This window comes from Bombus bifarius, unplaced genomic scaffold, assembly GCF_011952205.1.
Source record: "Bombus bifarius isolate JDL3187 unplaced genomic scaffold, Bbif_JDL3187 scf7180000008213, whole genome shotgun sequence".
NCBI lineage: Eukaryota > Metazoa > Arthropoda > Insecta > Hymenoptera > Apidae > Bombus > Bombus bifarius.
This window is the reverse complement of record NW_022884516.1, coordinates 1,021,874-1,044,603: the sequence shown is the minus strand read 5'-3', so window position 1 is coordinate 1,044,603 and position 22,730 is coordinate 1,021,874. Positions and strand designations below refer to the sequence as shown.

The window sequence follows — 22,730 nt, the reverse complement described above, 5'->3', positions numbered from 1 at the left end:
CCCTTTAACGGTAAATCGTCGTTCTAGAGGGTCGATGTTTGCGCGTTTGCTCGCCTTCCTTTCCACCTCCTCCAGCCGCTCGTTGTTATCGTCGTCATCGTTTCCTCCGTATATCTCTGCGAATGCTCGCGTAGGTGATCTTCCACCAAGATGCAGTTGCGTATTAAAGAGGGGAAAGTCGGTTCGGCGTGACAACGTCCGCCTCGATCGTACTTTGTGCCCTCTAGTCACGCTACTGACGAATACTTCGTCTCTGGCGATGCGTGTCTCTGCGATTCGCCAATCGTTTACTCGCAGTTTCGCGTCGCGCGATTCCGATCGACGTTGCCAGCGATTAAAATACCACGAATTTGCGTTCGGTCGTGTACTTTTGCGAGGGAGCCGCGTAGAAACGAGAGCGCGAGACACGTAAAGGTTGGACCAAGACGCGGGTCGTAAAACAGCGACAACTTCCGGCGATTTGACCGTTTCTAATAACCCGTATATCAGCGGCTCCGCTAGAAACAATTAGGCTACTGGTCTCGAACGAAAGGACGACAGTTACGAGCGGCCGAGGGATTCAAAGAAGGCGGCGAACTTCTTTGATCGGACGTGCCAGTGGAACGGATCCGCCGGCCTTCTCGTTTTAGTCCGAGAAGGTGGCTCCGCTGACTCTACCCCGTTCTTGCAGATAGGCAACGTGGACCCGTAAGTAGACGCGAACGCACGCATTGGCGTCGACTCGTAACCGAAACGTCGAATTTCCGTTTGAATCGCGACGATCGCTTGACTCTGTTTTTTTCCAAATTCCCCACCTCTTATGAGGATACGAACACCACTTCGTTTTATCTTACGACGCGTTAATTTCCTGCTCAACATCTTCTTACTCGAGAAAGTAAGTTCGTAGATGGTTCAGGATTTTTAACGATATCGAATATTTCGATAAAGAAGCGAACGACGAGAGAAATCGATTCTAATTGGACGGTTGATATCCGTATCGAAGAGAAATGGAAGGTGGTCGACGACGCTCATGGACAGATTATTCGAGACAGGTGCATACACAGGGGCTGGGGTCCGCGTAGATACGCGGCGGCGTCACGTGTGCGTGGGTCTCTCGTACGTATACGTATATTTTATAATTAGCCGGAGGATCCGCGCGATAAATCAGCGCGCCGCCCGGGCTTAAGACTTAATTAAAAATTTAGTCAAAAACCAATTAGCGGCTACGCCGGATTAACATATTTCTAATTATCTGGCGGACACTTTCGGCCGCCCTATACCGTTGCCTCGACTACTTGCCATATACGAGACCGTGAGGCTCTCCTCACCGATGACTTTGCGATACATTTCGTTGCGCCCGACGGAGCCCCCCTTTTTTTTCTTTCATTTCTCTTTTCTCCTCGTTTCTCTCATTTTTATTTTTTCCCCTCGTCTTTCGTTCCCTTCGTTCCATAAGATATACATAATACTTCTTTCAACGAAGGATCACGCTCGACTAAGAGACGAGGTCGATGCCACGATCCTCTCTCTCTCTCTCTCTCTCTCTCTCACTTCTACGGATTATTCTTTTCTTTTTACTCTTTTATTTTCTCCCGTTCAATCGTACGTAATGACGATCGATCCAGGTTCGATGACTCTCTCCTCCACTTACCTTTTGCTCTTGGTCGCGTATCCTGAAAGCCACGGAGATTACTTAAGGATCTGGCGTTTCGTTTCGATTTCACGAGTCACTCCTCGATCGATCCGCGAAATAACGCGACAACCTTCGAAGATTTATTACGGTTGGATAAACGCAAGAGTAATCGATAACAAGTCGGCGTAAATACTGAAATCATTTTTATTTCGCTATGGTATACTTCCATGGATAAATTATCATGTTACATTTATACAGAGCGCTTAGGTACATCCGTGACCTCGTCGCGTTCGCAGTATGCTCGCGATACATTCGTCGATCTCGAGTCGATCGCGGATGCCATCGAAATTTACGCTTTTCCTCGTCCTTTGGACGCGCGAAACGGAAAAAATATCCCATTTTAACGAACGCATTTACCGAATCTAGCGAAGAATTTGGCTGGGAAAACGCGCGGATTTCTACGTATCTTTTAGAAAAAAGAGAATTTATTTGTTACGTCACACCGGTTGCTGCGTTCAGCGGACACTATTGAAGATCGCGTGTCAAGTCTGTAATTTCGAATCTCTGTGTGCGTAGCTCGATGAAAGACCGATTAAACGAACGAGACGTCCGACCTGTCGAACTTCTCGACTCGGTTCGATGCGATCGTTAAAGAACGATTTGCGAGCGGGAATTCTAGCTGAGCTGTTCTAGAGTGGAGTCATCGGCTACGTAGCGTATTTCTCTCTTCTTCTTTTTCTTCAACCTAATCGATTATCTCACCCGTAAATTTCCCTCCGGGGGATAAACGAGCCGAAGGAGCGGGTTAATTGAAACGGCGGAGTCGCGATCACAACGTCGTCGAGAGTCGCATCTCGTTTTGCTCTTTTCGTCGATCGCCTCCGGTTTTCGTCGCATTCTCTCTCTTCGCGAAATCGGAAGCCGAACGTCCTGTACATGCGTCGATATATTAATATTTATATATACATACGTACACTTACGCGATTCGATAGACGTCTATTTACAATATATACATCGGTTTCGTACGATTTTTTTCATTGTGAGATCAAACGCCTTGAAAATGCTTTCTAAATGCCGTCGCGTCACGATCGTACGGACCAGCCTCTCGACTATTCGATCACGTTCGTCGTCGTATTCGTAAATTCATCCGTGTCTGTTTCGCGCGGAATAAAATCATTTCGGGGCGAAGAAACCGGCGAACGTAGAAAAACAAAAGAGGAACGAAAGTGAGCGAGTTCGGTGCCACGTTTTCAAAGACTTTTCCCTGACTCTGGCGAACGATCGCGGCAGTAAAAGTCACCCGTCGATTTATCGTTTCGCGACCAAAGCTGAAAACATTTCGTCGCGTCGCTTCCTACGACGAACGAACACCGGCATTCTCGTATCGCGCGTTATAAACTCGCGCCGACCTCGCGTACAATTTCCTTCACGTCCGTACCAGATCGTTCACTTATCGTCACTGGAATAGGTTTCGCAGATTCGATGGAAGCGAAATCTCCGATTTCTCCGAGGTTCTCCAACACGGTGATGAGTTTGAAGATCGCGCTTTTCACCCGACCGGTGGTTATCGGTTTGCTTTCCTCTTCCTGGCGATAGACCGTAAAGTCTTTTGGAATGTGCAGCTTTCGCTTAATTAATGGCATCGCGGTACCTCGTTCGCGATGCCACCCTTCGAAAACCACCTTCTCTCCATTCTTTCCTTCGCTATTTTCCTCGCAATCACAAATCACTGATTATTTATTACCACAAATTCGAAAAGCCCCTGCTCCATTTATTCCACCCGATTTTCTCATCCCTTCGTTTCATACTCGAACACCGACCGCGCCTCGAAAAAATAATTTCTCTGCTTTCCCGAATCTCGAAACTTTGACACCGATTCTCCAAACCCATCACCATCTTTCAAACCACCACAGATTCCTCTCTGGTCCTCGTTTCTTCCACCTCGTTATCCGCACAGCGATTCCACAAGTCGCTTCCAACGAATCTCGCAGTTGTCGTTTTTTTTTTTTCCAAACGAAGTCGACGAGCCGCCAGGCTATGGTCCAGTCGATTCCGCGAGTCGTTCGAGCTCGATCGAATCTCGCAACGCGTTTCTTGTCGTTCAGCAGTCTGGATCAGGCAGACTGGCCAGGATTCGAGCGACTTGAGTTCGCGCAGCTCGACTCTGCCTTATTAAGGTCTGTGTCCAGGGGGCCCCATGAACATGGCTGCCGCGGCTGCGACATGGGTGTGCCTAGCCATGGCCGCCGCGATGAAGGGAGGCACTCCTGGTGTTCCAGGAGGCCCCACTCCGGAGAACATCAGGCCAGAGCCAAAACTCGGGTGCAACAAGGGCCTCGCGGAAAGCCTCAGCTTCTCGATTTCCGCCTCCTGCAGGCGCTTCGCCTTCGCTCGCCTGTTTTGGAACCAAATTTTCACCTGCAACAGAGGAAACTTGTGAAGGGTTAAATCTGGTTACCGAGGGTCACGAGAACCGATTGTTTCGCGCTATCGTTGCGAAGAAGTTGGCTTTGTTAAAAAATAAACCGATGCATTCGTCGGTTTCTACTGGCTCCGCGATATCCTCTTGTAACCTAGTCGGACATTCGCGAGATCTCAGAGCCGAACGATATACACGTCCGTTAAATTGCGTAATTTGTACGAATAAAGCGTTCTTGATCTTGCGTTATTTCTCTACGAGACGACCGTGTTCTTCTCTTCGGATTTGGAGATCGATTACGATTACCAACGAAAGCTACAAATCCCATTCAAGATTAGTCGAGCAATATTTCGTTACACGGACAACGACGTAATAATCGCACGAAGTAAAAATTCTTAACGATCGATCGTCGCTGCGCTCGGTTCTCAAAATTTGTTCTACAAATCGTCACCGTAGAAACGAGCACCGCATCACCTCGAGCTATTATCCGGTACGTAGCAGTAACCGTAATCGACACCCAAGACGCTATTTACTTTCGACTCGTAATTTACGTCTACCGCTAGACGATCTATAATTTCCAAGACGGATTTTCGTCGAACCTCGTCCCCGTACTCGTAGACGACTGGTCCACGGAAGCTTGACGCGACTTGCAGCTAAAGTAGAAAACGGTCGCGGTGGACGGACACAGGCGAGAGAGATACGCGCGGCCGCGTAATTAAATAATTACGCTATCGATCAAGCGTGCGCTACGTAAGCGGTCTAACAAGGGACGCGACGGGATCGAGCTGAACGTCGAGTAGAGAAAATAGGTGCACCACGGTACTGCATGAACGGCTATTTAGCGCGTAATTAGCCGGCTCAAATTGGTGAAAGCAGCCGGTCGTACGGAGCGGCCTGTTGGAATTCGTCGATGTAGTTGGAAACTTGCTACGTGGAAAAATATGCGGCTCGAATTCGCGGCTCGAAACCCTTCTCTCGGCCGGTTAATTGTGTTTGCACAGTCGCCGGCCAATTTTTCTGTTTGGACAGATGCGGCCGCCGCTGTAGCCGCGTCGCGAATCATCGAATTGCGACACGCTGTCCGACCATCGGTCCTCCGGCGTTTAGCGTCTGTTTTTAGTAGCAAGTACGAGCAATCGATCGTGATTTCCCTGCGGGAATCGTGCAATGGAAAATTTTGCGTTCTCTTTGGTCGCGTCAGCGATTAGTTAAAGAACGTACGCACGGTTGTCTCGATGTTATTAATCGCACCGGCGATGTATAAAGAATCGTACCTCGAATCGAATTCGTCGATACCTTGGCCCAAACGTGTTGGTAAAAGGTTCGTAATTAGAATTGGTTTAGGTGCATCGGATAGGTAGAAAAGGAGAAAGACGACGCGTGTTCGAGATCGAAGGATTTCGATGAAACGGTCGCACGAACAATGGATTGTTCGAATTAAACGGAAATTATTCAAAAGATTTGTTGGAATCGTTGAAATATTCCTAACTGTTAAAGTATCAAGGATGTTGGAAGAACGCTTCATCCAGCGACTTAATCCATCATCCGAACGCTAATGTCCTAGTAGCTGCATGCGTAACAACGACGATCTTCCTATTATCGTCGTTATTATTCTCGTTACCACTATTTTTATCGAGCGTAATGCGCGCCGACTACGTTAGCTCCCCGGGGAATTAGCATTAAACACCCTGGAGCACGCGTAACGAGTTCAAGGAGCCGTAATCTGATCGCTAAAGCTGGTATAATGTTGGCGAGTTTAAGGGTAAATAAGAATGCAGATGCGAGAAAGAAAGAGAAAAAAACCGATATAAATCGCGTAACTCTTTAATAAATCAGCCACGATGTCGGACACGTTAGGCGTATGTACGTAACTCAGGCCTCGCGGAGGATACTCTCGTCGCTTAGAAAGTAGAAATCTCGCATCGCGTGACAATGTGCAATCAAATCGTTACTGGTTCCCCGAAGGAGGAAAGACATATTGCGATATTCCGCGTGGTTTTTCTCTTCAGCGACGACTTCCTGTTTTTCACGGTTAGCCTAACGCTTTACCATCGACGGTTCGCGCGCTCAATTTTCCAGCCACGGGAATAGTAGCACCGCCTCTGCGTTTTCTATTCCGTTCCTACGATTATCCTCCCTTTCCTCGATCACCGTGTCGAAGGATTAAAGTCGATCCTTCGACCGGAGAAACCGAACAGGTTAAATCTCGATCGTTGTCCTCTATCTGTAACGCGTAGGCGACTGGATCGAATCGATCCATAACGAATCATTTTTCAAAGACACGAACGGCAACGCCAAAACCGTTCCTTCGAGAAGGATCGATCCCTTGAACAGGAACCGAGAAAACGGCGCTATTGCGTTGTAACCGCGCGAATATCGCAAGCCAAATCGCGGACATACCTGTTCGTCGCGGCTGAATAACGAGAGAAGGGTGCCGACAGGGTGGCGATGAGGAGACTGTTTCGGAAGGACGAGGAAGACGAGAGGCGACGGAACGATCGTAGCTTATCTAAGCAAACGAACAGGACGAGGCTTCGTTTCGTCCGATGCATCGTAATGAATTCGCAAAGTGTATTCGAACACGCTAGCCGAGCGAACGATAATAGCCCGATGGCGATCGTCTTTTTGGTCTGGCTGCTACACGTGTTGCGGGACAACGAACGTCTAGTTGGCGTTAACGCGGCTGGTTAATTTTATTACGGATTTTTCTTCCATCGTTATTCAAACGACCGTTAAACGAATCGAGTCGGTTGGCCGCGAGATTACGATTCGCCTGACAAATTTCTGTCTCGTGAGACACGATCTATTTCAAACATACTTACATCGGCGATGATTAGCGGCTTAGTACCGTGGTTAATTAATATCCCGGCAGAGCGTGTATTTCGTTATCATCAGCGGAGGAAACAGTTGACCGCGTTTAGTACAAATTAGCAGTAGAAGCAGAACGTTAGGGTCAGACAGCTAATCACCGTGCTCTCTCTCTCTCTCTCTCTCTCTACCTCAGTGTATCGATAAAAACACTTTTCAATGTTCCAGGCCGAGTTTTCGTTATTCCTAAGCAATTTTACAAGGTGCACGTAGCAAATGAACCAGCGTATCAACTTTACGAGTCTCTACAAGCAGGTGAATTTATAGATCCGGTCAAGCCGTGGTATAGTTACGCGTGTACATGGTAAGTCCTTCTTAGTATCGCAATTATATCGCCTACAATGTACAGTTGTTCGTGAAAGTATCCTAACACTCCTAGAAACGCTTTTTACGAATATGTTGCGCGCGTTATATAAAACATTTTGAAACTTGGTCGACGTAAAGTTTGAAAGAAATTGCGCCTGAAGCGAGCGATCGGGTGTCGCAAAAACGCACGGAAACTCCAAAAAACCGAAACGAATTCGTGTATGTATTTTGATTCGCCACGGTGTCGCGCGTACGTACGACGATGCATAGAATGGAGAAATGGAGAAAACAATTCGGGCCGGTCGATCCGTTACCGGCGGCATTTAAAAGCGTCTTCTGTTCGTTGCGCGCCAAATGAGCACCGATCATTTCGCCTGATACAAAAATTACGTATAATATCATTTCATTACGTTCAATTTAATTAACGTCAATCATGTTAATTGCCAGCCGACTCCGTAGAAGGGTGTGTAATTACCCGCCTCGATGTGATGTATCTGATGCGCGAGAACCAGACAAGAATTTGCTCGTTTCGATCGCGACCTGGCCGGGCAATTACGAAACAAAGAACGAACGAACGAACCGGCCGTAAGAGAGGGAAATAAAATAGCATCGCGAGAAACTACAGGGAGACGAACAAATGTACTTAAAGGACGGACGAATCGTAAGTTCACGGGACGGGCTTTCGAACGAAATGAGCCTCTTGTTGCGTGCGAGCCACTCTTTTTTGCGACTTTCTCTATTTACGCGTTTCCGAGAATAGCTTCTTAGCCTCTTACAAGCTCGAGTTCTACGTATTTCAGGCTACGATATTTCCAAGTATCTAATATCTGGCTGAACGATCGATTAAATCTCTTCGCAGTGTAACTCCCGTTTACTCGCGGCTCCTTCGTACGAACAAATTAACGCTCATCTTCGGCCGAGCTTTTGTTACTCGAACTTGCGAACTTGCCGTTGTATAGAGTTGCACGTGTATCTCTATATCGACGGACGATCGTTCGTTCGAGCGGTGTTTCGTAGATTGCGCGTGTGTCATAAAGGGACAAAATGCACAGACGTGCTCAACATCGGTTTTCCGTGCATTATCTCGTATCGTCGGAACTAATAAGAGGAGATAGCCGGTAAATCTTCGTCTTCTCCCCAGACACGTTTAGTCAAACCGTGTTTTACTATACACATTTTCAAAACCTAATAGTCAATTTCCATATTGGTACTTGAGCGTCCGTTATTTACTTTCGACCACTCAACGGGGACATACAAATTTACGATCGTTTGATTATCTCCGCCGAAGTACGTAATTTCTTCGAGCAATACTCTACGGAGTATAGCAACTAAACGCGTAGGATTTCTTTACGTCCGACGCGTCTACACGCGTTTGCAAAGCCGCGCGCAAAACGCTTCTCCTCTAATGGCTAATTGTTCGCGGCGGTTAGAAGCTTAATGGCAAACTCTTTCGACGAGTCTCACCTGCGTTTCCGTGAGGTGAAGGGACGACGAGAATTCCGCTCGTTCGGCGATGGTTAGGTACTGCTTTTCGCGAAATTTTTTCTCCAGGGAGAGCAGCTGCTGTGTGGTGAACGGTGTCCTCGGCTTGCGATTTGGCTTGTGCTTCCTCAGGGTGCACCTGACCGGCCCTGGCCCCGGTCCTGGCAGCCTCAGGTCGCCTGCAACAGATCCGAAAAACTGCCGATCAGTGATAAAACACGATTGGACGGGGACTGGTTCTCCCAGCAACGTACACTTTGGCGAATTAGAAATTTATTCGAGGGAAGTCGAGGATCTTTTGCAAGATCTGTGGAATAGGGCGTTGTCGAAGAGAGTATCGAGCCTTTTCAAAGATACTTGCGCGAAGAACCAAAGAATTAATTACCTTTCGAGGTAGGTAGATTAATTACGTGATCTGCCGAAGCAAAGGTAACGAAACACGGCGGTTTAAGAGGCAACGTTATAAACCGGCGATGTCCACGACCGCGATAGCGCAGCGCTCGCTCGTTCGCTACACGAGAGAATATGTCTACACGCGGAATAATTAACACGAACGATCACATCGGGGAAGCGAATTAAGATATCGACGGCACGGAACCGTAGAGTATTTTTTGGCGATGCGATAGTCCAGGTAATTATTGTCGTACTATCGAGGCTGATAAATTAACGTTCGATATCGTGGTTACCGACGCACGGGGAAACACGATGGAAAGAAGAGAGAAGGGAAGTCGCAATTATACCATTATTTTCATCATCTTTCTCCGTGCCACTCGTTAATGATTAATGCATTTACGGATATTTACGCTTACTTACTAGACCGCTATTTATACACAACGAACGCGAACACACGTTTCTTCCGTCTGTCTCTTCCTTCGGGCGGCTCTCGATCGATTAAAAATGCATTATGTCGGTCGATCGAAGCAGCGAAAGGAAGATCGTCCATGCTATATATGTATATATTTATATATATATATGCTTATCGTTTATTATGTCATCGAACGCGATAGAAACGAGAGAGACGCCCTCGAATATCCGATAGCGTTACAAAGTTCGTAATATTAATCATGTCTGCGCAGATTTGTTCGGATGGTACGAAATTATCGTCGCGTTATTCCCGTGTACGCGTTGCATAATAATTATCCGCGAGCCACCGATAACGTTCACCGACGGCCGTTAATTAGCGCGCGCGCGCGCGCGCCACCCTTTCAACGAAAACGCGCTAAACTTTTACCGGTTTCCTTCCTTTACCGATTTCAATTCGGTTCGTCGAGAACGATTTTACGCGATTTCATTATTCCAGCACCTTAAGTTCAGTCCTTGGCTTCGAAGTATCGACGCTCGTACGAAATGGCAAGATCATCCTCTTTTGGATGTCGTCGGGGAAATCGGCGTACTCGAGTGTTCGACAAATTCACCTCAGGTTCGACACGAACCAAGTACAGAACGCCAACTGGACTTTCATCGACTGCAAGAAACTCACGGGAAAGAAAAAGACAAAGAGACAGAAACGATCGAGATGGCAGCGCGAAAATCCAGCCTCGTTTCGCGTTAACGATCGCGTTCACATAAATTACCCGGTCGTCGATCGTGCGTGCGCACGCGCGTTTCTCCGCGACCAGCGTCGACCGTTCGTCGTTTAATCCCCGATTTACAGAAGCGAACCCGGGCACGTTCGACCGCCGAGGCCAACGGTTCCCCACCGATCGGTTGCCAACGATCGATAAAATTGAATCGTAAAGAGGAAAAAAGAAAAAAAATAAATCGTTTGTCCGTTACGCTCGCGTTTCGTTCAACGCGGTGATTATCCTCGCGTCCTGTTGCCGTTCGATGATTAACTCGTACGCGTGTCATTAGCCGATCCTTCCTTCGGTCTGCTCTCGTTTTGCTACGGATTCTTTCTCCGCCAGAGGACGACTGTCTCGTCGTTCGTGGTATTTTAAACGAACTCGCGAGCTTCGAGCATCCTTGTACGTTTCAACGTAGGCATACCCGTTGCGATCGAACGTCTGTCTATAACGTCTGCCGGTTCTACGGCAAAGAAACTAATTACTACTCGTTTACCTGAAAGCTCCAGCCACTCTGTAAAAACTACCGTTCTACCGTTACCTCGTCCGTCGATTCATTTTTACGATGCAATTTTCACCATGGACAAGGCGACGTTAAGGAGACACACAATTCGCCGCGTCGCTTCATCGGTACGCTCGATTATCGTTAACGGTACGAAGAAAGGAAACGTCGTTAGCGATCGTCCGTCGTCGATCGGTAGGTAAAATTATCGGTATAGCATCGGCAAGGTGAATCGGTAGAGTACTGCGACGTGTGGACGATTTCGTTGGTCGGCCCCAGTGACAAAAAGCCACTGTTCGGTCGAGGACCGGGTCGAAAGGATGACGATTTCGTGGCAAGCAGCGGGGCAACGGCGAATTCCACGCGCTAATTAACGATCGGCCAGGGACAAAAAGCGGGGAACGGGCTGGCGGCATTGTCCAGCGGATCTGTCGCGACATCGGTATTACGTCTTCCATTCTGGTTGGCGTTGCCCGTTTCACCGCTATCGACCAGCCTGCTTGGCTAGTCCGCTCACATAACCGATCAATATGTTCCTCTTAGAGGCTAATTAATTTCTGCTAATTAAACGCTCGCTAGGATCTCCGAGGAAATATATCTTGCGGCCTGACTTTCCGCGGAGCGCGTGGACAAAGCACCTGCGCCTGTCCCTGGCCAGCCTGGCGGAACTTTTGCGCTCTTTCCTTTCGTGTTCTCGCGTTTGTGCGCGAGTTTGGCTTGGCATTGTCTCTCGGCACCACGTGGCACACGGAAGTTTCAATGGGCGATTGCGTCGGCTGCTTGCGACACTCGGCCGCTGAGAGGCGTTCGCGACGGCGTTACTCGAAGAAACGATCCAGGATATTCGAAAGGAATACGTTCCGCGAAAAGAAGCTTCGAGTATAGATTCGAATATTCGCGTGGCTGTTTCCGCGGCAGAAAAAGCCAATTAGAAATCTATAGCGCGTGAAAAGCTCTCCTGGTCCGGGAAACGACTTCCATGTACAAACGATGTTAATCGACCAACGATAGCGTAAATCCCAGTTCCGATAAGACAAGCGACTGCGATCGCTTCGCTTTTTGTGCCTCGTAATTGGAATTGCGATGGAAGAAAGCAATTAGTCGTGGCCGACGTAAAGATCGAGTAAAATCAAGTGATCGTAATTAACGGTTGCCCGAACGTATGTACCTACTGTATTCGATATTTAACGGTTTACGACATTTTAGAACACGACACGAGAAAGTTGCCCTTAAAATATCCACACTTTCTTACCTTTTTCACCGATAACTCCGCGTCACGGAGTCGCGTAAAATGTTCGTTATTAATTATCGAGATTTATCGCGAATCATTTGTATCGCGAGCTTCTTCTCCGTACATCTAACGCATTATCTACTCGCGAGGGAAAGAGTAATGAATTCCCAATGAAGTTGCTCCATCGCGGCGGCAATAAATTCTTTGCCGGGTAAAATAGTCGCTGATGAAACGCAGAACGAAACGGGTTTCATCTTTTGCTCTCTGTCGACGCTCGCGATATCGCGCTAACAATTCGCGTATCGCGGCCAGTTACGTCTCTTACTAATCACCGGCCCCTCGTTCAATATGTTTCTTATGAACGACAATTAATTTCTGCTAATTAAATGTTCGCATAATTTATGATCGATACGTGGCAGCGTATACGCGCGAACGTTCTCCGCGGAGAATCCAGATATTCGTCGACTCTCGGCCAGCAGCGCGACAAAGTTTCCGACTCTTTCGCAAATAAGACGAACCTCCAACTCCGACCGACCAATTAAACTTTTACTCCTGCTCTGCTGCAATAAGTTGCACCCGATTACTAATTTGCCCGCTTTCTACGATTAATTGCGGATCATAAGCCGCTGGGATAGCAAGCGTGCGTTGTTCTTCCTATATAATTTTCTTTTATCGTTCAATCTTCTACCAGTTTCCGTGTTATGGCAATATCACTTTTTGCGACATCTCTATCCTCCAGCAAACTCTACGTTGAACGCTTTGACGTTAATTTTTCACCTAAATGTCAGGTTGTAACGAGTATTGAGAAATATTATAGAAACGTTAGTCGTGTTACTTGCGTTAGCTGCAACGAACGAACACGGTACAGGTACCTGCGTATAATTTCATATAATTCACTAAAAGCCCAATAACGTCCACGTTGTTTTCCGCGAAAAAGACGATAAGATAACGGATAATCGTTGCTTCGATTCCCTTATCGAATAAGACACGGAGACCTCTTTTTTGTTTTTTATTAACGCGGAGGAAATCCGCACGGACACCAGGTCGCTTCTGGGGATAAGCGGCGTGGTAGTGCCGGACCTAACGAAAACTTAATTATTTAATCTGCCGGAGATTCGAAATTAACGAGACGTCGATCGACGCGTGATGAAACGCAGCACAATCGGAAGAGAAATGCTTCGAGTGGCAAGCACGCGTCTCCGTGAATCGGCGATTCCAGTCGCGCAACAGATCGATATGTTCTTCTTGCTAGCCAATTAATTCTCGTTAATTACCACATGCTACGTAGGAACTAACGAGGTTAGATGCGTCAGGCGCGTACGATCGCATTGTTTCGTCCGCTCGTTGTCGTTCGTTGTCGAATATTCCCGTATCGTTTCACCGAGAAATCGCGCGCGGTCCGCGCTGCGCTAGACCCAGCCACGCGCTCGAACCGCGCTAATTAAACGCGTTAATAACGATCTCCGTGCATGCGGATCGTTCGTTTGCTGCGCCGCATAATTAGCGATAAAAATCGGCATGAATGGAATATCGATCGAGTCGGAGAATAAAGAGAACGATACTTCCGTTGGCGTTGCGTGTTCGGTACGTTGGTTATCAGCGGCAGCAGTTTCGTTCTGACGAATTTTAGAAACGATAGTTGTTACGTCGTTGGGGGGAAAAACTATATATAGCGACGTTTAGGAAAAATTACACGGTAACGTTTCTGTTCTTCTCGTTCTATCGAGTAAGATTCTCTCTGTCAAAAATTTCCCAGTTTCAGCGATGAATTCTCTAAAATAGGTTCTACTGTTTTTTTTTTTATAAAAGAAATATTTCACCAAGACCGGAACAAACGATAGTTGTACAAATTCTTGGTTGACGGGATAGAGTTGGACGTTCGACCTAAAGTTCAACGTCTTTCATTGGTTTTTTTATCGAGATACAAGGTCGACGGATGTCTGTATGCGGTTTATTTAGTCTATTTGGCTATGCGGTGAATGTAGATACACGGTAATCCCATGAGAAGCCGGCGAAATGCTAATTCGTCGCGTTATCGAATAGCGAACCACCGTCTCTCTCAAATTCTCCATGAATCTGAAAGCAGCTTCCATAAAAATCCTTCGAACAGGTGTGCACCATTTATCCTATCTCGGCGTGTCCGGCGGAGTTACTTATCTACCATCGGCGGTATCTAACTTAACGTATCCAACAGCCGCCGAATTGTACAAAACGTTGCAAATGAATGTGATTCATTAGCGTCCGAGTCCACGCTGTAATTCGTTTCTCTGTCATCTTCAATAGCCTCGAATATCAGAAACACGGTGAAAAAGAACGGTAAGTGTGTTTTTCCTAGCGTTCGTGCACTCTAGCGTCGCATTATCATCAAGCGGAACAATTTTAGTATTACGCGATTGAAAACGAGAACAACTTGTTAGTCACAGAGACGTGGCGCTTTCAAGAACAACCGAGAAAATTTCGATAGAATTTCGCAGAAGTCGAAGGTGTAATTAACCGGACAAGCGGATTAATAATTTCGAAGAGGACGAGAAAACGCACGTTGAAGCGCAACGTCGAACAAAAAGGCAATTGCGCTAACCAACGCGGGATCGATCGACGACGCGACGTACCGAGTTTCGAAATTGCTGTGCCGTAAAAAATGAGAAACGTGGCTTGTTACGTTCCTCCCTCTCCTCTTCGTATCGCATCTGCGTCTCGTTATCGCTGCGTCTCTTCGATTCTTAGAAACGCCCCGTTGAAAAACCTGAACCGCTGCAAAGAATACGCAAAGATATCGAGACGCTTCGGAAGAATGTCGGTGGTTGATTACCAATAAACGAGAAGAAAGGGCTCGTTTCACGGCAATTAACGCGCCAAGGGGTGGATTTTCTTGGGCCGGCTTCCGGAAAAACCGCGGCAGACCGTCGGCGGTGCTCGTTTCCCCGACGAAACGCTACGTGGACGGTAATTACGCTCGGGCAGGAATGATGAATTGTTCGAAATATTTTGTGGAACATCATCGGGGACGAGCGTCGTTAATTCATTCCTGGACACGGAGGCCAGCAGATAAATGCGTACAGGCCGACGGTGGCGTTCGAGCGTTATAAATGACGTCCGTATTCATAATTTTCGAAACGCCACCGCCCAGTGACAGGCCTACGGATTATCTATCGGCTGGACGAGGCTAGTATCGCACACACCCTCCCCCCTCGATACCCCTGCCTTTCTGATAACCACCCTAACTCTCTGATGAGCTTTCCATCGTCTAACTTTTCGTTGACGCCTGCCATCCTTGGTACGATTCTACCACGTTTCTACGAACCGATCGCGATTAACGCCATCGAGAATAGAGTTCGAAAGTTGAATTTTTATAGAAACAGAGATTTCGAAGGTTATGGTCGAAGTTTCGCGCGTCACTCTGCGAGTAGTATCGGAAAAGCAAAAACGGCCGAAGCTAGGTGAAAGCAGGGCAATTAGAATTTGCAACACGACTCCTCGCGGTCTGGCTATGTTTTTGCGTGGCAACGAAGGCACTCCATTCACAGCTGTCGGCAATGCGTTTTTCTCCGCTGAATATTTCGCCGGCACGCAACGGCATTCGCGTTTCTATCGTTCGACGATGACCACCGACGAATTTAGCCGAGAACCAGTTCGCTTTACCAGCAGCAATTTGCCCGACCAACGAAAGATTCGATAGCCCGCGAAAGCTACGAACGTACGCAGCCTCTGGCGAGTTCGCAACGACGTTTTAACAGATGGTGCAACGGGAACGTTGAACGTTCGCGAGATAATATTCATACACCTTGCACGCCTCTCGCTTCATCAACTTGCCGATCCATCTAATCGCCGTTCCACTCGCAAGATTGCAACGTCTACTAAAAAACCGAAGGAGAAATGGTAACGAACGAATCTCGGCGTAGAACAGCCATCTGCTAAAGGAACCTAACTACCGAAAGCATCCTAATGTCTGGCTTCTGTGGATCGTGCCAGAACACCCTGGAAATTCCACGTCGAACCGTCGTCACCCACGACTAGCGTCGTACGCGTTCGAAAAACTCGTTCACCTCGAAGAGATGCTGTCTAATCAGTGGCCATCCACCGAGACAGCGAAGGAACGGGAAAGACTGCGTTAATCAGCGTCGAGGAAATTCGAAACGGATCAACTTGGCCGGAGCTCGGTCGAGAGACGCGGGTAATTGGTCTCGCGCTGCAAAGCGAACGAAAAAGATCTCGCAGGGGGCGATAGAAGGGAGAAAAGGAAGACGGAGGAAATATCGTGACCGATATAGAGAAGGAGAAGAGCGTAGAGAAAGGGGAGACAGAGGCGAGCGGTTTGTCGTTATTATTCGCAAAAAGCGCGAGTGGATGAGGTTGGTCAGGAAGCTGGGTGTGCCAGGGCGAACCTAACAAGGGCAGTTTTTAGACCGACTTGAATGCATTATGGATGGCCGACGTTATGTATGACTCTATCATGCTCCTCGGAGCTCGAGAACTACCGAGTACACCTCCCTGTGTCCATCCCCTGTCTTCAGCGTTGGGCTACACGGTGCTAACGACACTACCCGAGAGATGTACTTCTCTTCCACACGTACGCGTTCGCGTTCCTTCCTCGAGATCTTTCTACCAGCTTTTAACGACCTTCGAGATTTCTTTCTCGGAAACGACGCGCGTTTCCCGCTACCGTACCGTTTGTAATTTCGTTGGCGAAAACTACGGAACTCCGCTTCCCTCGAGTCCCCGTTTTGCATGATTTCTCGATTTTTGCATAGACCGTCGAGATTCGGATAAAGGGACAACCAATGACAGTCTAGTATACGTATCCTTTTTATTTATATATTTTATTTTATAGGTTTGTGGAAGATTTTTTAAGTAAACGTTTATTGGGGGAGTGGGGGATGGCAACAGTTTTAATCGGAGGTCGAGACTCCGAGGGACTCGACACGAAGCTGTTATCAACCGAGGACTTGAGAAATTTTAATTTACGAGACGTCGAACGAGAGTAAATACCTTTTAGCGTAAAGAAGAGAAGAACCTGTAAGACTTTGATCCCGAATTCTCTGAACGAAGTTAATTTGGCAGGGTAAAAATTTTAATTGGAGCTAGGCAGAATTACCAGACTTTAAAGCAGTTGACACAAAGCTGTCATCGACGAGGTGAAATTGTCAATTACGTGTAAGAATCGACGTGGATGTCAGAATCAGGAGCGAAGGCATTGCCACGGCACGTTTCCGCGAGTAGAACGATTCATGGATCGAAACGGGTAGCCAGCTAGTTTAATTGACCGATTATTTCGCGTGGTTGACGTATTCCACGCCCTGGCTCGACAGGAAACAAAAGTAATTCCAGTCAATCGGTGATTTACTCGATCGCCATAGTCCTCTAACGTCGAAGACCGATTTTTTCTTCGAGCAAATCGTTTCGTGGAAATCGTTGCGACACTAAACGTCACCGATACCGACGCGATTAACAGTTTTCCCTGGATACATCGACGCGCTGCTATCCGCCAACTTTCAAATACATATTTCGTTTCGCTTCGTAAACGACGATTCTCGTTTCTCATCCGCGTCAGGATGACAACGAACGCTCAAGCAGGAAACGAAGGATGGAAGGTGCGTCTAACAGCCTGGGTAGTTGGTATCAAAGAATCGCGAATTGTTAATCATCGTCATTGTTCGAGCGACATTAACGCAACAAAGTCGAGAAACTGGAAACCATTGTCGTTAGATCTTTGGCGCGAAGATAAAGAATGCGATTCAGAAAAACGCGTCTCCGCATTGTCCATGTTGCGTCGCATATCGCGATACGAAAACCAGACGTAAAAGATTCGTTACGTCCAATCATCGTGTTTGCCGTGACCGCGTCGTCTGCTCGTTAATAAATCATTTTTCCGTCGAATCTAAGAATCTCGCGATACCCGATCTCAGAGTCCGCGATATCGTTTATTTTCGTTCGCGAATATCGACGACGAGCCCTCTCAACGCGTATGTATCGTTGCCAAAATGCGAAATTCCTGCCGCGTCTTACAGCCACGTAGAACCAACCCGAGGAAAAACTTAGTATAAATTCGCGAGAGAACTCGGTAGAACAGCGTGGTCTCCTCTCGAGGTGGAAAGGCTTTTCTAGCCTAACAACTTCCGAGTTCCAGAGTTGAATTACGTAGCCGTAGCCGGAGAAGCGGACCAGTGGCGAACGCTTTAGCACGTAATTCCGATAATAACCGGGTTCTCGCGTGACCGGCACCGCTAATATCGAGCGTTATGGGGCTGCGTGTTACGAGTGTCGTGGCCTGTGCCACCGGCACCCGGCGTACTCCTTCCTAATCATCAACATTGTAACCTGGGACTGCCGCGCGGCTCGCAACCCACCGCCGATAGGCGAAAAAGAAACGAGAATAACGATTTACGGAGGCAAGTTAGTTACGCCGTACCCGTAAATCGGCTTGATAAGTAGCGTGTACCCGGCCCTCGGCTAATATTCCACCGGCGAACCGCGCGATGTGGCTTTGATGCCGGAGAATAATGGGCTGCGCGCGCGCGCCAGCCGCGAATCGATGCTCCTTTCTACGGTTCGCCTGAATTTCAAGCGGTTTCACGCCAACCGGTTTCCCATTTTCTTCCGTTTATACCATTTAGGAGGCGGGCTTTGTTATTTCCGAGATTCGCCCGTGTATTTCTAACGCGATGGTACAGGTTGGTCGAGGAACCGAGATCGTAATAGCAAGATCGTGTTAGCAAGTAGCGAGAGGAAGCGAGTTTCTTCGAGTAGGATGGACGCGCGCGCGTTCTGTTTCGATAAGGCGATACCATGGTGGATTATACGCGTCTCGTTTTTACAACCGACGATTAAACGCGCTCTTAAGGGACTCTTTTATTGCGAATAATCTGTACGAAGGGATCAATTCGGCTGTAAAATTGTGCGCGCAATTACGGTCGACTCGAGCGCGAGATGTGGGACGCGCGATAGCGGTTCCATCGTTTATTTTATAATAAGCGGCTTCCGTCTCTCTGGCGGACTCGAACACGCTGCCTCTCGGGCCTGCCTTTTAAATCACGGGCCTCGCTTTCCTTCGTCGATCGCGTCGTTCGATCCGGCGATTCTGTTCCGGACCGGCAAGTGGCACCGTCCTTACGGAAACGCACGGATGGAAACACGGAGCGGGTCGAAGGTCAGGACAGAAGAAAGAAAGGTACTTACCGTTCGGACTAGTTGGCCCTCCGTGAGGCGTGTAAAGATGTCCGTGAGGATTGTGCGGGTGCGGAGGTGGGGGTAGCCACGCGAAGCCCGCGAGAGAATGCGGAAATCCCGCAGGATTCCAGCCGGGTGCACCGGGTGCACCGGCGAGGTAAGGCGGTCCTTGAGACGGCCTCTGAACTCCCGGATGAATCGGTTGAGGCACTACCGGACTCGACTTCTCCTCCTTCTCTTGATTGTTGTCCAGCTCTCTGTCCAGCTCGCAGTCCGAGTCCATCACGTTTAAATCCTCCGACTGTCCCACGCTTCTGATCTCTTGATCCTCCAGATCCAAATGATCGGTGGTCCTGTCGCCTTCCAGCGAACGATTCGCCTCGGAGTCGCTTCTATCGTCCATGATCTCTCGTCTACTGACCGGCGACACGGATCGCGGACCAGCGATCCTGTCCATCCTCTCGTCCTCCTCCTGGCCGCGTTCCCTCTGAATCATAGATTCGGCGATCCTGTTGGCCGGCGAACTGGCGGACAATCGTCGATCGTCTCGATCCCTCTGAACCTCCTGGTCTATTCTAATCGGCGACGAAGACTTGTCGTGACTGGCCGTTCTCGAGAAATCCTTCACGGTGAGAATCTCCTGCCGACCGGCCGACGGATGATCCTGATCCAGTCTGCTCGACGGATGATGATGATGATGATGGTGATTGGCGAACGCCAGCCCGTGTGGACTCAACCTCGCTAGTAACTCTCTGCTCTGAAGTCTCTGCTGTTCGAGAAGCAACTCGCGATACCTCGCTTCCACGTCCACGTTTTTCTCAGTATCCATCCGATCGTCGCTCTCTCGTCGAGCGAACGCGCCACCGCTGACGCCGGTCTTCTTCATGTCGCTCAGCAGGGAGTCCACGCTGAAGCTGATCTTGCCGCTTCGTGGCTTCAAGTTGGACGACGCGGACGTCGAAGTTGCCATATCGACGTCCTCGCAGAGGCGATCGTTTCCGGTTCCTTGGCCCGTCACCACGCCCTCGCTGTTACTCATGCCGATTACCCTTTTTTCCTTCCTTTTCGTACCGCTCGAGAACGAGGATCGTGGGATCAGGTCGTTGGTCGATTCTCGACGAGTTAGCAGGCTATGAATTTCGTCGTAGCGCCTATCCTCGGTCGAAGCACGAGCTTCCTAAATGTCTCTGCAAGACCTCGCCATCGATCACTTAACGCACATCGTAATTTTCACTCGGCTATCTGGACGACGCCACTAGCAGCTAACGAGCGGACGTGCGTGCTACTCGCCACCGCTTTATCCTTGGAAACCGTTCGTCTTCTACCGGCACGAGTATCGTCCACCGACCTACGACGTCGCGGTCATCGTTCTCCGTTTTCCTCGCTTCTGCACGCTTATCGACGCCAACTGCCGAACGTCAGTGCGACGTGCAAGGGACAACTGTCATCGTAGCAGTTTATCGACTCGCAATTAGTTCGATACCGAGCAGCATCATCGGCGATGTTCACGGGCTGGCATTCGACGAACGACTCCCAAGCCCGTTATTCTCAGAACCCGCCGCATCGTCGTGGACCGACCGAGCCGGCGCGAGCGGATCCCCCCATTAAAGTCACAACAGTTTCTTTACGAGACCGGCATGACGATTCGATTTCTCCCGGTCTTTCTGCTCAAGCAGTCGACGACATTGTCGTTACCGACTCTTACGGTTCTTCCCTCGATCCACTTTTCGGTATCGATTCGACGAACGAGCGACGCGTCAATACATATCGTCGATCCGTGTTTCCGACGCTCACAGTCTCTCGCGCGAGTGCACTTGCGAAACGACGTCGAATCGCAAGAGCCAAGAACCAGGCGCACTTCTCAACTTCGTATCTCTCGTTGTCAGAGTTCCGTCGAACGATTCCGTCCAAGCGTCGATTGCAACAGACGATGCAATTTCCCAGGTAACCGAAGCTCGTAGCCGATGCTAGGATCCGCGTATCGTCCCCGTCGCACTCTCACAATCCGGTGTCACAACGGCCGGCTACGCGCGGGGGGTGTGCAGAGCGTAATCTGCGTAATCTGCCGCGTGGTGGCCAGTGCTGGCGCGGAAACGACACTGATTACCAGTTCGGCTGCGGCTGCGGCCTGCCGAGACGTCCTCTCTCTTCTCGGTGGCGGCCGGCGTCGCGGTGCTTGCCGCCGTGGCGCGCCGCCCCCGCGGAACCCGTGCAACCGGTACCGTGTCCTATCCTCGGCCAATGCGAACCACTCCAGTCACACCACAGCCCTAACCCGGACCCCTGTTCGGTGGGCGTGTTTGTACCGCGCGACTCGGCCAATCCAACACCAGTTTCAACGTCGCCTTCGAGTTCTTCTCCCGCTTCGGCATCGGGGAAATCGAGTTGGCCCCTCGCGTTCCCATCGTCTGGCAGATGGCGTTGCTTGGATCGAGAACGTGGTGGCGCTTGATGCGCGTCGTCGCGCGTGGGGATGAAAACGAGCGAGTGGACGAGCGTGGGGGAAGGTCGGCTCGAAGGGGCTGAAGCGGAACGACGCGGGGTCCGGGATGATGAGGCGACTGCTCGGGGAACGTGACGACTCCTAATTGTCTAATTCCCGGGCGCGATGCGCGAATTGATTGGCAATCCCCGCGCGCGTCTGTGTCGGTACCTGTGCGTGAGCACGCGTGTACGCGCGCGCGCACGTTTCCTCCTCGTCTCCCTCGTCGCGTCGTCGCGTCGTCGTGGCTACGCGCCTGTTTGACGAGATAATGACGTTGTCGGGATACCTTGGTCGAGCTGCTGCAACGAGCAGGATCATTTTTTCTGCGGAAATTTCGCGATCTCTGGACTCGCACGTAGGAGGGTGTACGTACGAGGCAGGGGTGGCTCGCGTTGTACCAGGCTACGATAGACGACGGTATCGAACGGTCGGTGATTGATGGAAATTGGAAGTTTGATTGGCAGGTTTTTGACGCGCTTGTTGTGGATTCCCAACTGACTGGCCGTTGAAGACGGGAAATGACGGACCGAGTACAGCAGCGGTCCACGAGGGTGCACGTTAAACGCGCGGGATAACGAGATAAGATCCTCCGGGTTAGCTTCTAGTTTTTATTCTCGTCAGATCGAAGCCTCGCCATTGATATCGTGCCGGTACAACGAGCGACTTTGCAACTTCGTTATCGAAGGGCCGAAAATCCGCGCCGAAAGCTCGCATCAAAGACCATCGTAATGAGGCCACGGAACGCAAAATTAATTGCCTCCCGTAACGAGTGAATCCTCGTCAAAGGGGCATTAGGCCGGCGAATCCCCGGACACGCGGTCGACTGGCCTTTCGCGGAATCTTCGCGATGTTGTTGTATACCGGCTGGACAATATTTTAGGATTAAACTAATCCGATCGGCAGGTTGTCGGTGATAGTCCCGGGTGACAGCCAAAAGCCGCAACGTCCCGCGGGAGAACCACGTGGAAGAAAAAGGAGCAGAACTTTCCCGTCACAGCGAATCAAGCCGATTAACCAAAATCTTGTTAGAACTGCGCGACAGGAAACTCGTGGGGTGTCGTTCTGGGAGGATGTTCGCGCGAAACTTTACCAAGCT

At 49.3% G+C, this 22,730-nt stretch overlaps 1 protein-coding gene across 1 annotated transcript; it reads right to left on the bottom strand.

Annotated features, from left to right (window-relative positions):
- Positions 1 to 1,798: 1,798 nt before the first annotated feature.
- Positions 1,799 to 21,036, bottom strand: LOC117210880. Its single transcript, XM_033454293.1, has 3 exons — positions 19,159 to 21,036; positions 8,670 to 8,866; positions 1,799 to 4,030 (listed from the first exon to the last, which is right to left on the bottom strand). Exons 1-3 carry the CDS (start codon positions 20,186 to 20,188, stop codon positions 3,785 to 3,787), a joined length of 1,473 nt encoding a protein of 490 aa, XP_033310184.1. The 5' UTR covers positions 20,189 to 21,036; the 3' UTR covers positions 1,799 to 3,784.
- Positions 21,037 to 22,730: the final 1,694 nt, after the last annotated feature.

What these genes read in the sequence shown, in the direction of transcription:
- LOC117210880 (XM_033454293.1), bottom strand. Translation starts at nt 20,188, where the DNA reads ATGAGTAACAGCGAGGGCGTGGTGACGGGCCAAGGAACCGGAAACGAT. An exon ending in AGGGCCAACTAGTCCGAACG is followed by an intron (nt 8,867 to 19,158) that starts GTAAGTACCTTT and finishes GATCTGTTGCAG; the next exon opens with GCGACCTGAGGCTGCCAGGA. An exon ending in TTCACCTCACGGAAACGCAG is followed by an intron (nt 4,031 to 8,669) that starts GTGAGACTCGTC and finishes CCTCTGTTGCAG; the next exon opens with GTGAAAATTTGGTTCCAAAA.